General features: G+C 34.4%; 1 protein-coding gene across 6 annotated transcripts in view; it reads left to right on the top strand.

Moving 5' to 3' along the window:
* LOC100012477 (probable C-mannosyltransferase DPY19L2) overlaps positions 1 to 13,892 on the top strand; it is a 205,195-nt gene that overhangs the window by 51,212 nt on the left and 140,091 nt on the right. For all 6 annotated transcript variants that reach the window (XM_007499954.3, XM_056804273.1, XM_016424414.2 and 3 more), the window contains one exon: positions 12,805 to 12,862. In XM_007499954.3, coding sequence (XP_007500016.1) covers positions 12,805 to 12,862 — 58 coding nt within the window. The remainder of the gene's footprint in view (positions 1 to 12,804; positions 12,863 to 13,892) is intronic.

Here is a 13,892-nt window from a genome sequence, read left to right as displayed (position 1 = left end):
AAAATTATTATTTGAAATAATTGAACACTGAATTAGTTAATCCAATTACTGCATTTATTTCATTTAGTTTATTCAATTTTATTAATTTTTATTCAGTTTTATACAACTGAATTTGATTTATTAATGTTCAATTGTATTTATTTTTATTTACTTTTATTTTTTTAATTGCCTGCATTTTTACTTCCTCTGTAAGTGGCCCTGTGCTGGCATGCACTGGCTGCAGTGTGCTCTTAGCTACAGCCTGGAACATGAAGCCTCACTACCCCCCCCCCCACCCCCCAACGCCCACTGGGAAGCTAGAGGAGTCTGGGGTTTGGGTCAAATGGACAGTACAGGAAACCCCTGGTGTGAACTGATGCTCCAGGCCCAACTCTCACAACCTGGAGTGTGAAAGCCCCCACTACCAACTCCCCACCCCAGGGCTGGTGTTTTTAGGATTCTGGTCCTTAGATTTTAATTAAGTTTATTAGAACTACTTGGATAGGTAAAAGAAGAGAGAGAGAAAAGGCCTAATCTAATTACCCACATGGCTTTTGTAGCAGCACCCCAGCAGGCAGGTTCCTTGGCAACCTGTCATAGAGAGAGGGCATAAAACACTTCCTCAATTGTCCTTTTAAACCTCTCCTTTCACATCCAGTTCAAATTCAGTCATGTATGGATCAGGTTCAGTCCCATAATCCTGACTAGGTGACACAAACTTGTGCAGACTCATGTAGACTCATGTGGATGCACGCCAGCTGTGTTACCCAGAAAGTGGAGGAGGGTAAAACTTTCCTCACACATGTTTAAGTACTGATATTTCTTCATAGTCTTTACTACCTTTAATCAAGATGAATTACTTTCCTTATCTCTTTTAATCAGATCTAATATTGCTTTAGCTTTGTCTGAGACCATGATTGTTACTTCCTTCCTTTTTTTGTTTCCATTGAAGTCCAATAGATTCTGCGCCAGCCTCTTACCTTACTGTGTGTGCCTACCTGCCTCACATTCTCTGAGGAGAGATAACAGATCCACATAACAGTAGGCAAAATAGGGCTTTTTATAGGATGTCATTAGTACTCTGGGACCCCTGGGGGAGGAAACTCTGCTTGCGCAGATGGTATTCACAGTCAGAGAGAAGGGTCAACAGCACTGAGAATTTAGGTGACTTGCTCAGGGTCACAGAGGCAGAGGCACTAGAGTTAAGATTTGAATGGAAGTCCTCTTGGCTTTGAGATGAGCTGCATCCACTGTGCTAGTTTGCCTCTGTATAGGAGATAAATAGAAGGAAATTGGCCATGGGCTGGGGAGGATGTGCTTAGTTCCTGGGAGATCAGGATTAGCTTCATGTACAAAGCAGATCTTGTGTTGCATTTGGGAAGAAACAAGGGCTCCAAAAGTGGCAAAAGTAAGGAGAGGAGGCATTCTAGGCATAAGGGGACAACTAATGCAAAAGCCCAGAAATTGGGAATGAAGTATAGTATGTTGCATAGGGAGCAATAAGAAAGAAGGCCAGTCTAACTGGACTGCAGAGAGCAAGAAGGGAGACTGGGCCATATTGAGAAGGACTTTAAAAGCTAAAAAGAAGATGGCATCTAGGTGTCTCAGTTTATAGACAATTACTAGCTGTATGACCCAGGGCAAGTCATTTAACCCCAATTGCCTAATCCTTTACTACTCTTTTCAGTATATAATATTCTAATTTGGATGGTAAAGATTAAAAAAAAAGCTAAATGCAGAAGCTTACATTCACTCTTAGAAGCCACAGGAGTTTATTGAGCAGTGGAGTAACACTTTAAGAAAATGCTGTAAGAACTCTCTGGAGTATTGTTTGGTGAGGGGAGAAACTTTCATTTTAATTAATCAGATTTATTGCTTTAGTTTTTATTTCCCATGATTCCAATGAATTAATTATCCCCTATTTTGTTATTTAAAATGCTTCCAGAAATCTTTCCATGGCAATATTTCATGTTTGTGCTAACATACATATATGTGTTATAAATTAGCAACAAAACATTAACACATAGTAACTTAAGCTTTTTAAAGGAAAGGTGGGAGAAGGTGATTGTAAAGATTAAAATTAATATCCAATACTCCAAGTATTATATTTAATAATATTTATTAAATACTTAACTTGAAGTAAAAGGAAAAGTAATAAGGCTAAAACAAACCTAGAGAGAGCTTCCCCCTGCCTTCTTATAGATCCTCAGAGAGCATGGGCAGCCAAAGCAGAAACTAAAACCCCCCAATGTAATGCATATACACAAAAGTGAAAAGGGAATTGTGGGAAATGTAGTCTGAGGTACACATTCTAATTAATATACACCTCTAGTTCTTCATACTATCTCTTGGTCAGCTTTTCCCAGTCATCAGGCATTTATTAACTGGCTGCCTAGAACCAGGCACTGTGGTAAGCATAGGGGACAGGAGGTAAAGCACAGAGCAAAGGGTTGTTGTGAAAAGTCTAGAACTGAAAGGGCTGTAGCATTGAGGAAGATGAGGTTCAGTAAGATCATGTTCCTTGGCCAAGGTATTTGAAAGCCCTTCTCTGGGAATTAAAGGGATTGAGCTAGGTTTCAAAGTCTGACTTTAGCTTAGGGTTCTTCCACTGTACTTTCCTGCCATTCTTATTTGTTTTTTTCACATAGTAAAATTTCTATTCTCTTCTTTATTTTTGTCAGCATACAGCTTTAGGAAATAATATTTTCTTTTTCACCCAGTACAAATCTATGGTCTAATATCAGACTCATCCCTCATAATTTTTTTAAACCGTTACTTTTTATTTTATACACTATTTCAGAAGCACAAGGCAAATAAGGTTAAGTAACTTGCTCTCAGGGTCACATAGCTAGGAAGTGTCAAGAGGCTAGATATGAACCCAGATTCTCCTGACTTTAGGACTGGTGCACTATCCATTGAACCACCTAATTGTCCCTGTAATTAAGTTTTGCTATACTATCAGCATACTATAAAAAAGGAATGTTAATCTGCCATGTTCCAGGAGCTAACATGAAAGAAACACCACACTCACTGAAACATGTCTCCAAACAATTACATACACGTTAACCACCCCCCTATATCAAAATGAATTATGGAGAGCCAGAACCAACAAAAGAAAGAATGAAACATTGATCTATCTAGCAGGAAAGATGCATCTCACTGGGATAAGAGGGAAGAATAATACAGTGCCCAGTTTCCCAGGGAACTCTCATCAGGAAGATTGCCTTGGTGAAAGCAGTCCAGTGGAAGTTGACTAGTGGGAGGAGTGACTAGGAGCAGGCACACCTGGGGGAGCAGAATTCAGCTCAATCTAGTATAGGTAGCACCTGGGGGAGTCCAGGGACAGTATAACCTCCAATCCTGGAACAGAGTTGACCTGTAACATAAAGGCAAGATCACGTACACAATCAAATTACAGACTCAGAAGAAGACAATTCCAAAATAGAAATATATAAAGCCTCAAAGGAATGTATATGAAAGTGTATCAGGTTCAAAAAGAACTAGAAGAGCTTGAAAAAAAAGTTTAAAAAATCAAGAGAGAAATAGAAGAAAAAGAAATGAGGGAAACATTAGCAGCTTTGGAAAAAGATATACAAAAACTCACCAAAGAAAGGCAACTTCTAAATAACTAGAATTTACCAAATGGAAAAGGAATCACAAAAATCTATTTAAGAAAATAACTTTTTTTTTAAATGACTAAATAGAAAAGCAAATACAAAAACTAAGTGAAGAAAATTACACCACAAAAATTAGAATTGAACAAATGGAAGCTAATGAGTAAAAAAAATTCAAAGGAATGGAAAAAAATAGAAGAAATTTTTAAAAATAGATCCAGGAGAGAGAATCTAAGAAAGCTTGAAAGTCATGATAAAAAAAAAAGCATCTGAATGCAAGACATTATAAGGAAAAACTGCCCTGAGAGTCTCAAAGAAGAGGGGAAAATAGAAATCTTAAAAATACATCCCATTACCATCTGAAAAAGTTCCTAAATTTAAAACTCTTAGGCCTATTATTCATGGGATGATTTCTAAAAAAAACAAAATTAAGAAATGAGGAAGGAGAACAGACTGGGAGAAAAAGAGAGACATATGGGGGTAATTTCTCTCCCATGAGGAGTATGCAAGAATCATTGTAGTGAGGAAAAATACAAGAGGATGAAAGTCAGTACATGAACCATACTCCCATTGGAATTGGCTCATAGTGGGAATATTATTCACACTCAGGTGGGCATAGGAATCCATCATATACTGTAGGGAAGTAGGAGGGGAGAGGCAATGAGAATAAGGGAAATGGACAAAAGGGGGTGAATTGGTTAGGCGAAAAACATTTATGAACAGGAAAAATAAGATAGAGGGAAATAAAGAAATCATAACTAAATGTGATTGGAATGAATGCACCCATAAAAACGGAAAGAGGTAGAGTGGATTAAAAACCAGAATCCCACAATATGCTGTCTACAAGAAACATATTTAAAATTGGGAGACACAGTAAAAGTAAAGGATTGGAGCAGAATCTGTTATACTTCAACTGAAGTAGAAAAGCAGGGTGTAGCAATCATGATACCTCATAAAGGAAAAGTAAAAATTGATCTAATTAAGAGATAAGGAAGGAAACTACATCTTGATAAAAAGTACCACAGACAATAAAGCAATATAAATACTAAACATATGCACCAAAGGCATAACATCCAAATTCCTAAAGTTATTTGAGTTATAGGAGGAAATAGCACAATACAAGTGGGGAACCTGAGCCTTTTCCTCTCAGAACTACATAAATGCAACCAAAAAATAAACAAGTTAAAGAGATGAATAGAATTAGAAAAGTTAGATATGATAGGCCTCTGGAGAAAACTGAATGGGAATTCAGTAGTATATGGCACCTTCACAAAACTTGACCATGTAAATAGGGCATAAAAGTGTCACAATCAAATGTAAAAAAAAAAGAAAAAATATTAAATATATCCTTTTCAGATAATGCAATAAAATTCACCAAAAGGCTGCAGAAATTATAAAATTATATTTATTTCACAATGTAATTATTAATATAATATATAACAATAATATAAATTTATATATAGAAACTATAAATTAATTTGAAATTAAATGATTTTGTACTAAAGAATTAATGGGTCAAAGAACAAATCATAGAAGCAATAATTTCATTAAAGAGAATGATAGCAAACCAAAACTTCTGGGATGTAGCCAAAATAGTACTTGGAGGAAAATTTACCTCTCATAATGCGTAAGTCAATGAACTAGAGAAAGCAGATCAATGCACTGAACATACAACTAAAAAAATCCTAGACAAAGAACAAATTAAAAATCCCCAACTAAATACCAAATTGGAAATCCTGAAAATCAAAAGAGAGATGAATAAAATTGAAAGTAAGAAAACCATTGAACAAATAAGGAGCCAGGTTTTTAAAACCCAATAAAATAGATAAACATTTGATTAATTAAAAAAAAAGAAACCAAATTGCCAGTATCAAAAATGAAAAAGGTGAATTTACCACTAATGAAGAGGAAATTAATGCAATTATTAGGAGTTATTTTGCTCAGTTATATAATGATAAATTTGACAATTTAAGTGAAATGGGTGAATATTTTTAAAAATATAAATTGCCCAGATTAAAAGAAAATAAAATAGAGTACTTAAAAACTCCATCACAGAGAAAGAAATCAAGCCATCAATGAATTCTCTAAGAAAAAGTCTCTAGCATCATATTCACCAATGAATTCTACCAAATATTCAAAAAATTCTTTATTCTACTACTGCATAAACTATCTGGAAAAATTGGTGAGAAAGGAATTCTACCAAATTTCTAATATGACACAAATATGGTGCTGATACCTTAACTGGGAAGAGCAAAAACAAAAAAATATAGACTAATTTCCCTTGTTATTATTAATGTAAAAATCTTAAATAAGATACTAGAAATGGAGTTACTGCAAGATATCACAAGGATTATATACTGCTACAAGGTGGGTTTTTTAGCAGTCATACAGGGATGGTTCTGTATTAGAAAAACAGTCAGCTTAATTGAGCATATCAATAACAAAACCACTACGAAACCATTTCATCATTTCAATGGAAAGCAGAAAAAGCTTTTTACAAATCACATCACCCATTTCTATTAAAGAACAATCGAGAGTATTGGAATTAAGGAAACTTTAAAATGATAAATAGCATCTATGTAAAATCTTCAGCAAACATTAGGTGTAATGGATATAATCTAAAAGCCTTCCTGATAAAATTAGGGGTGAACCATGGACGCCAATTATCAGCACTAGTTACTATTTAGTATTGTACCAGAAGTGCTGGGTATAGTAATGAGAAGAAAAAGAAATTGGAGTAGACAGTGACAAAACAAAATTATCACTCTTCATAAATGATATGCTATACTTAGAGAATTAACCAAAAAATGAATCAAAATCTATGGTAACTTTAGGAAAATTGCAGATATAAAATAAACTCATATAAATCCTTAGCACTTCTATATATTACTAATGAAGTCCAACAAGAGATAGAGAAATACCATTTAAAGTAACTGTTAGATAATATAAAATACTTGGGGGTCTGCCCACCAAGACAAACCTAGGAACCATATGAATGCAATTACAAAACACATAAAGTCAGATCTAAAAAATTGGAAAAATACTAATTGCTCATGGGTAAGTTGTGCAAATACGATCAAAATGACAATTTTACCTAAATTTACCTCTTTAGTGCCTCTTCAGTTACTGATCATACTTTAAGGGATTTAAAGGGGAAAAAAATTGAAGGCAGTTGGCCTAGCAGTACTAGCCACTAAACTGTTTTATAAAGTGGTATTCATCAAAACAATTTGGTACTGACTAAGAAGTAGAGTAGTGGGTCAATAGAATAGCTTAGTACTCATCGCCGAGTGACCTAGTGTTTGATAAACCCAAGATTGATCATGGATGTCAATAACTTCTGTAGGAATGATAAATGTTAGTGTGGATGTGGGGGAACTGTCTTAGGGGAGAATTGGAAAAGTGACATCAGCAAAGTTCTGAGGTAAGCCTCTTCTGACTTAGCCTGTAAGACATTTACCTGGAAAACATGTGAATAACCTTCATTTGGCTCCAATTCTGGCTTCTTATCCCTCTGACTTTTGAAGAGAATAGAAATCAGCTTAGGAGACTACATTCCCTTTTTGTCAGACTTATGACTTATTTTTTTTTGGCATGGCAACTATGGCAGATGGTGGGTAAACTAATATTGTTGCACCTGACCTATATGCTTGTAGGATATAAACTGCTTGAATATGTACCAGAGATTTGTCATATATATTTCCCCCTATTATTTTTGGGAAAAGTGATTCTTATATTATTTGGGTTATTTATTTAATGCATTCTTAAATTAGTACCTTAGCCATATATACTTTACCAGTCTATAGTTATTGTAAATGAATATTTAACATTGTTTTGTGTCACCATCAGGTTATGTATGTGCTTGTATGAAGGATTTGATCCTGGACAGTATCTCAACCTCCTGAGGGGGAATTGTGAAGTTATTCTGAAGGTCCATAGACTAAGATGTATTTAAAGCAATTTTAGGGAAAGATATCACCAATAACCTGGTCAGGAAGGGAGATCTCTAGATGCTCTAAGGGCCAGCGTGATTCCCCATAGACTAAAAAGATGACAGCACTAGTAAGTTATCTCCAGAAATCAAACACTACATCATGAGACTCTGAGTAAACCCTTGGATATACTGAACTGTGGGGTTGGGCCCTCCATTCACTTCTGTCTTTCCCACGTGCCATTATTTTATCTTGATTATAAAACCCTTTTACCTAAAAAGGGGAATGCTTCTTGTTGATGTGTGTATCAGTAATTTTTTAATATGTTAGAAACACTCAAATGTAGTTAGACCCTCTATGAACTGTGTAATATCTTTGGGTCTTTATGAACTCTAGTGAGACAATCTGAAATATGTAGATATTATATATAGGATATCCTCCACAAAGAATCAGAGTGGGGAGCCAAAATGTTAATCTCCCAAAGAATCAGAGGGGACACTGTGAATTTAATATATTTAATATAAATTGTACCTCTTTTTCCTTTCTAAAAGGAGAGATGCAAAAATCCATTTCAGTCTCATCCCCACCTTTTTATTGGTTTGGGAACTTGAGGCCTGAGGCTTATCTGTTTAAAGAGGAATCTTCTGTATCCCTGGCACCCCAGAGGACTAAGATTGAGTATGTCTAGCCAGGGAAACCCAGAGGGAGTAACATTACTGGGGTTATATATCGAGGATCCAGGAAGCAGTGCACTCTTGCTTGTGATATGAGGTAGCAACAAATTCAGATTAGCTAAGTGACTTGCCCTGCAATTATTGCTTTTTCTCTCTCCAACCTGCTTTCAATATCTAATAAATAATTATAAATTAATAGTCTCCACAGAATTCTAATCCTAACAGTATTCATCACAGTAATAAATGACTACAATAACCTAGTTTTTCATAAACCCAAAGGTTCAAGCTTTTGGGAGAAGAACTCACTATCTGGGGAAACTGAAAAACAGTATGGCAAATGTTAGGCCTAGACCAACATCTCATACCGTATAACAAAATAAAGTCAAAATGTATACATGATTTAGAACTAAAAGATGATACCATAAACAAATTAGGGATCACATCATAATATTTACCTATAAGATCTGTGTATGGATAAGGGAAGAATTTATGACCAAATAAGACATAGAGAACATTACAAAATATAAAATGGATAATTTTGATTCCGTTAAATAAAAAATGTATTGCATGAGCAAAAACAATGCAACCAAGATTAAGAGGGAAACAACAAACTTGGGGAAAAAATTTTTCATAGCAAATGTCCATGAAAAAGTTCCTTTTTTAAAAATATATAGAGAACTGAGTAAAGTGTATTAGAATACAAATCATTTTCCAATGGATAGACAAAGGATATGAACAGTCAGTTCTCAGATGAATAAATTAAAACTAAAGTCATATGAAAAAATGCTACAAATCACTTGATTAAAGGCGTGAATTTAGATAACTCTGAGGTACCACCTCACACCTATTAGATTGGCTAATAAAACAGAAAAGGAAAATGATAAATGTTGGAGGGGATGTGAGAAAATTGGGACAGAATACATTTGGTGGAACTATAAACAGAAAACCATTCAGGAGAGCAATTTGGAAATATACCTAAAGGGCCTTAAAACTTTGCATACCATTGTATCCCAAAGAGGCCAAAGAAAAGAGAGAAAAGACCTGTTTAAACAAAAGTATTTATAGCAGCTCTTTTGTGTGTGTGTGGTGACAAGAAATTGGAAACTGAAGAAATGTCCATCAGTTGGGGAATGGCTGAACAAATTGTATCTGTTGGTGATGGAATACTATTGTGCAATAGAAAATAATGAAGATGATTTCATAAAAACCTATAAATACATATAAATTGAGGCAAAGTGAAGAGAGCAGAACCAGGAGAACATTGTACAAATAGCAACATCAATATTGTGTGTGATCAATTGTGAATTACTTATAATGCAAGGATCTAAGATAACCCCAACAGATCCATGATGAGAAATGCTGTCCACTGCCATATAAGGAAATTGTGGATTCTGAATACAGATGGAAGCTTTCTATTTTTCACTTTATTTCCTTCATGAGTTTTTTTCTTAAATGTGAGATATATCTTTTTTCAGAACTCAATGAATATGGAAATATGTATTACATGATAGCACATGCATAACATACTGCTTGCCAACTTGTGGAGGTTGATAAAGAGAGAGGGAGGGAGAAAATTTGAATCCCAAAATGTCAGAAATTGATCGTTAAAAATTGTTTCTGTATGCAGTCAGGAAATAAAATACAATAAAAAAAGTTTTTAAAAGTATGTTAAGCCCCACCAAATTATAGTTGACCTTAGATTCCTTTAGCTGAGCTAAATAAATATAAAGGAAAATTGGCCATTTCTAGTAGACTTATACTAGATTTCTAGCACATGAGTAGAAAGAAAGTTTAAAAAAAATTATAGAATCATAGTAGTTCAGAGTTGGAAGGGCCCTGTGTGATTAGAGAAGAGGTATAGAAAATGCATAGAGAGTAATGATAAGATCTGATGCCTGATCAGCATGTGAGAGATGAATGAAACTAAGCTTGGGAATGTGGGTGACTGGAAAGATAGTATTGCCCTTGACCATAATAAGGGAGTTTGGAATAAGGATGGGTTTAGTAAGTTCTGTTCCTTGCCATGTTGAGTTAGTCACACTTTTGGGACAACCAATTTGAAAAGCCCAGTAAACAATTTATAATACATGCCTTGTACTCAGTGGGAAATTATGTTAGAACATATTGGTTCAGGAGTCATGCCTGAAATGGTGGTTGAATCCATGGGAGATGGTGAAGTAGATTATTTTAAGAGATCCAGAGGACCAAGAACAAAATTAGATTCTCCTTAAGTTATCAGGTATGATGGCTTAAGCTCCATCAAAGGAGATTGAGAAGTGATTAAACTGGTAGGAAACACCAGGAACAAGAAAAATCTTGAACGCCCATGGAGGTGAGAGTAGCCATTGTTTTTAATCCATTTTGGTTAACAGTGGCAAGTGCAGCGGATGTCCAGTGGTAGAAGGCTTGAGAATTAAAGGCCATTAGAAAAGTGATGAGGATGTTGTGGCTAACTCTGGAGATCCATTTCAGTTGACTGATGAAGCTGGAAACTGGAATGCAATGGGTTAAGAAGTGAGGTTAAGTGATTGGTTAAGAAGTGAGACATCAAGTGTCAATGGCCTTTTAAAGAAGTTTGACTGAGAAAAGGAGGAGAGATAAAGAGTGACAGTCAATTCAGTTGTTAGCCAAAATCTATTTTTCTTTTATTGCTGCTGTTCCTCTGGGCCCAAGAAGAGCAAGTCTTTGAGACATAGCATTTTGAAGATAAAGTATATATATTTAGAAATGTGAGAAATTAGAGGTGGTCTTGAAAAGCAATATGGTAGGGGGAGGCACTTCTTGAAGTCTGAATCATTTAACTAGTAACATAAACCCTGAAAACAATATTTCCCTTTCATCTCAAACTTGAATTTTCAATTAGGTTTGAAGGTGCAGTGTTAGAAAACAAAGCTTCAGAAATGATTGACAAAGGACGGATAAGTTAATTAGAAGGCATTATTCTGACCTTTGTTCTTTTATTCCCTGATTAACCCTTTCTAATAGCCAGTCTTATTTTTTGTCATTTTCTCAAACTGCATTGGCTTTAGGTCACTTGGAAAATAGATATATATCTATTTACCTTCACTGTTATAGCTCATACTTATAACTCACTTTTAAGATTACAAAATGTTTTTCTTACCACCACCTTGAGGGACGTGGTGAATGTTATTGTTGTGTAGACAAGAAAATTGATACCCATAATGGTGAGATGTCTAGGGCCAGATAGCTAGTCAGGGGCAGAGCAAGAACTCGAACCCAGTGCCAAGCTGAGCACTTTCTTTTCCAAGAAGCTGCTAAGCAGTATAGATAGAATTGAATTCTACAGTAATGTGATGAATGGATACAGAATCACCCCCTCAGACATCCCCATGGAGCTTCCAGCTTTTTGGTTAGGGTTTGGGGTTTGATCAAAATCTTTTAGCAGTGGTGTGCATTTATTTGTGGGAACAGTGCTATCTGGATTCACTTTGTACTTATAGAATAATTGATGTATGAGAGAATGGTCCTTGGTGAATGTGAAAACATGACTCTTAGTTAAACAGAATATTTTATTAATTAGCACCTTCTTTTGTTCAAAACACATTTTTTCATAAGTGATAGTCACTAGACAAGCTGAGATTATATGGTAATAAAAACCATTTTTTAAAAAACTCTTACCTTCTGTCTTAGAATCAGTATTCTGTATTGTGGATTCAGAGTTAAGGGCTAGGCAATGGAGATTAAGTGACTTGTCTAGAGTTATATAGCTAGGAGTTGTCTGATCCCAGATTTGAACCTAGGACTTCCTATCTCTAGGCTTTTCTCTCAATCCACTCGCCTAGCTGCCCCCTGGTAATGAGATTTTAAAAAATAATTCATTCATTGAAATTATAATAGCACCATGGACAACTATAAACTTATTACAAAGATCTCATTTCTAAGACAGTTTTAGGACTCTTGTCATCACTTTTACTAAGCAGAAAAACCATTTCATTTATTTTCATAGTTTAAACCAAATTTAAATTTGCTTTCCATTTTTACCTGTGCATTTATATCTTACATATATACAAGATTTAATTCTTTCTAAGTTTTCTCTGATTAAAACCAAAACCTAACTCCACCTCAAAGGATGAATGAGTATAGGGAAAGAAATTTGCCATAGACAAATGACAATTAAAAAGAAGGAATTCTCAGAATGTTTTGAATTTATACCCTCAAAAGTTGACTATTTTTAGTGGGGATAATGATCATATATAGTTATAAATTCTCCTGTGTTTGTTTAAAAATCACTTCTCTCTGTTTATAGTTATACTGGTATATACAAATATTTTATATATGAACATTTTAAATATATTAAACCATTGCCATACCATTTCAGGTGTGTGTCAGTATTCTTTCTAGCTAGAAATGTTCATCACTATTAGCACTTTGAAATCTATATCAAAATGAAATAATATAAATTATTAATGGGTTTATTTCTAATGTGATTGACAGTTTATTTAGTAATATTTATTTTTGGAACTATAGAGAATAACATGTTTACTTTTACATGTGTTCTTTTAAATATGTATGTGATTCCAAAAGTTATAACAACATTTTATATAAGTATACATAACTTTAATTCATATTCTTTTTTCCCTGCAGTGGAAGTCAAATTGGAGGTCTGCTTTCAGTAATATGCTTCTTTTTCAACCATGGAGAGGTTCGTTTTCTGTAAATTAATTTGAATGACATAGGCAGGGAGTTTTCCAATTGCAAAACTTCCCCAGGATATTTAAATGTGATTTTGATTGAAAATTGTCATTTTAGTTATAAGTAGATCTTTGAGGGCAATTGAGAACTAACTTTTAATGAAATTTAATTTTTTAGCATATGAGTCCTCTAATATAGCATGTTCATTAAGAATGAATATACCATACATTGTATATAATTTCATACCATAACACTGAATGCTGACCTTAGACTATAAAATACAAGATGAACTTAAAACCATGGCAACGTACTCCAACAGAATGAAGTCTGTGTAAACCAAGACCATAGACAGAAGAACATATTCAGGGTAGATGACCATGAGGTTAGTGCTTCTGTCTTGAAAGCTAATATGCAAGAAGTTATTGCCAGAGATAGAAATTGTTTTGCATAGTCGGTCTAGTACTTGGAAATAAACATAGATTATGGCTCTGCAAAAGAAGAATTCTATTTTCAGATGTAAATCTTTATCGTTAATTGATCATTTTAAGTTTTTTTTTTACCCTTACTAGTGTCTTGTTAAATATTAATTGAATTCCACCTCATCTTATTTTTAAACATTACACAATAAAAGTGATTCATAATTATAGACAAGGAGTTAGAGAGAATAATCAAGAAAACTACCATTTGAAAAACTAGTCTATAGATTTATTGAATCATATATTTGGAGTGGATTTTGTAGGGCATTTATTTATTTATTTAATTTATTTAATTCAACTAACTCATTTTATAGAAGAGGATGGAAACTCAGAGAGGCTGTGACTGGTATAAAATCACAAATAATTTTAAACCTAGGATTAGAGCCCATGTGTCATGACTCTAAGCTCAGTGTTCTTTCCATTACCAGATGACTATTGTAATGGTCTTGGGTTGGTCTTGGCTTTGAAAATATTAAAGTATAGCTTAAGCTAAACATTTAAAAAGCAGAGTTCAATACCAGCCTTTATGAGGTCAAACCTGTTTTTGACAAAACATTCAACTAT

Source organism: Monodelphis domestica, chromosome 7 (assembly GCF_027887165.1).
Source record: "Monodelphis domestica isolate mMonDom1 chromosome 7, mMonDom1.pri, whole genome shotgun sequence".
Taxonomy (NCBI): Eukaryota; Metazoa; Chordata; class Mammalia; order Didelphimorphia; family Didelphidae; genus Monodelphis; species Monodelphis domestica.
This window is presented reverse-complemented; position numbering and strand designations above follow the sequence as displayed.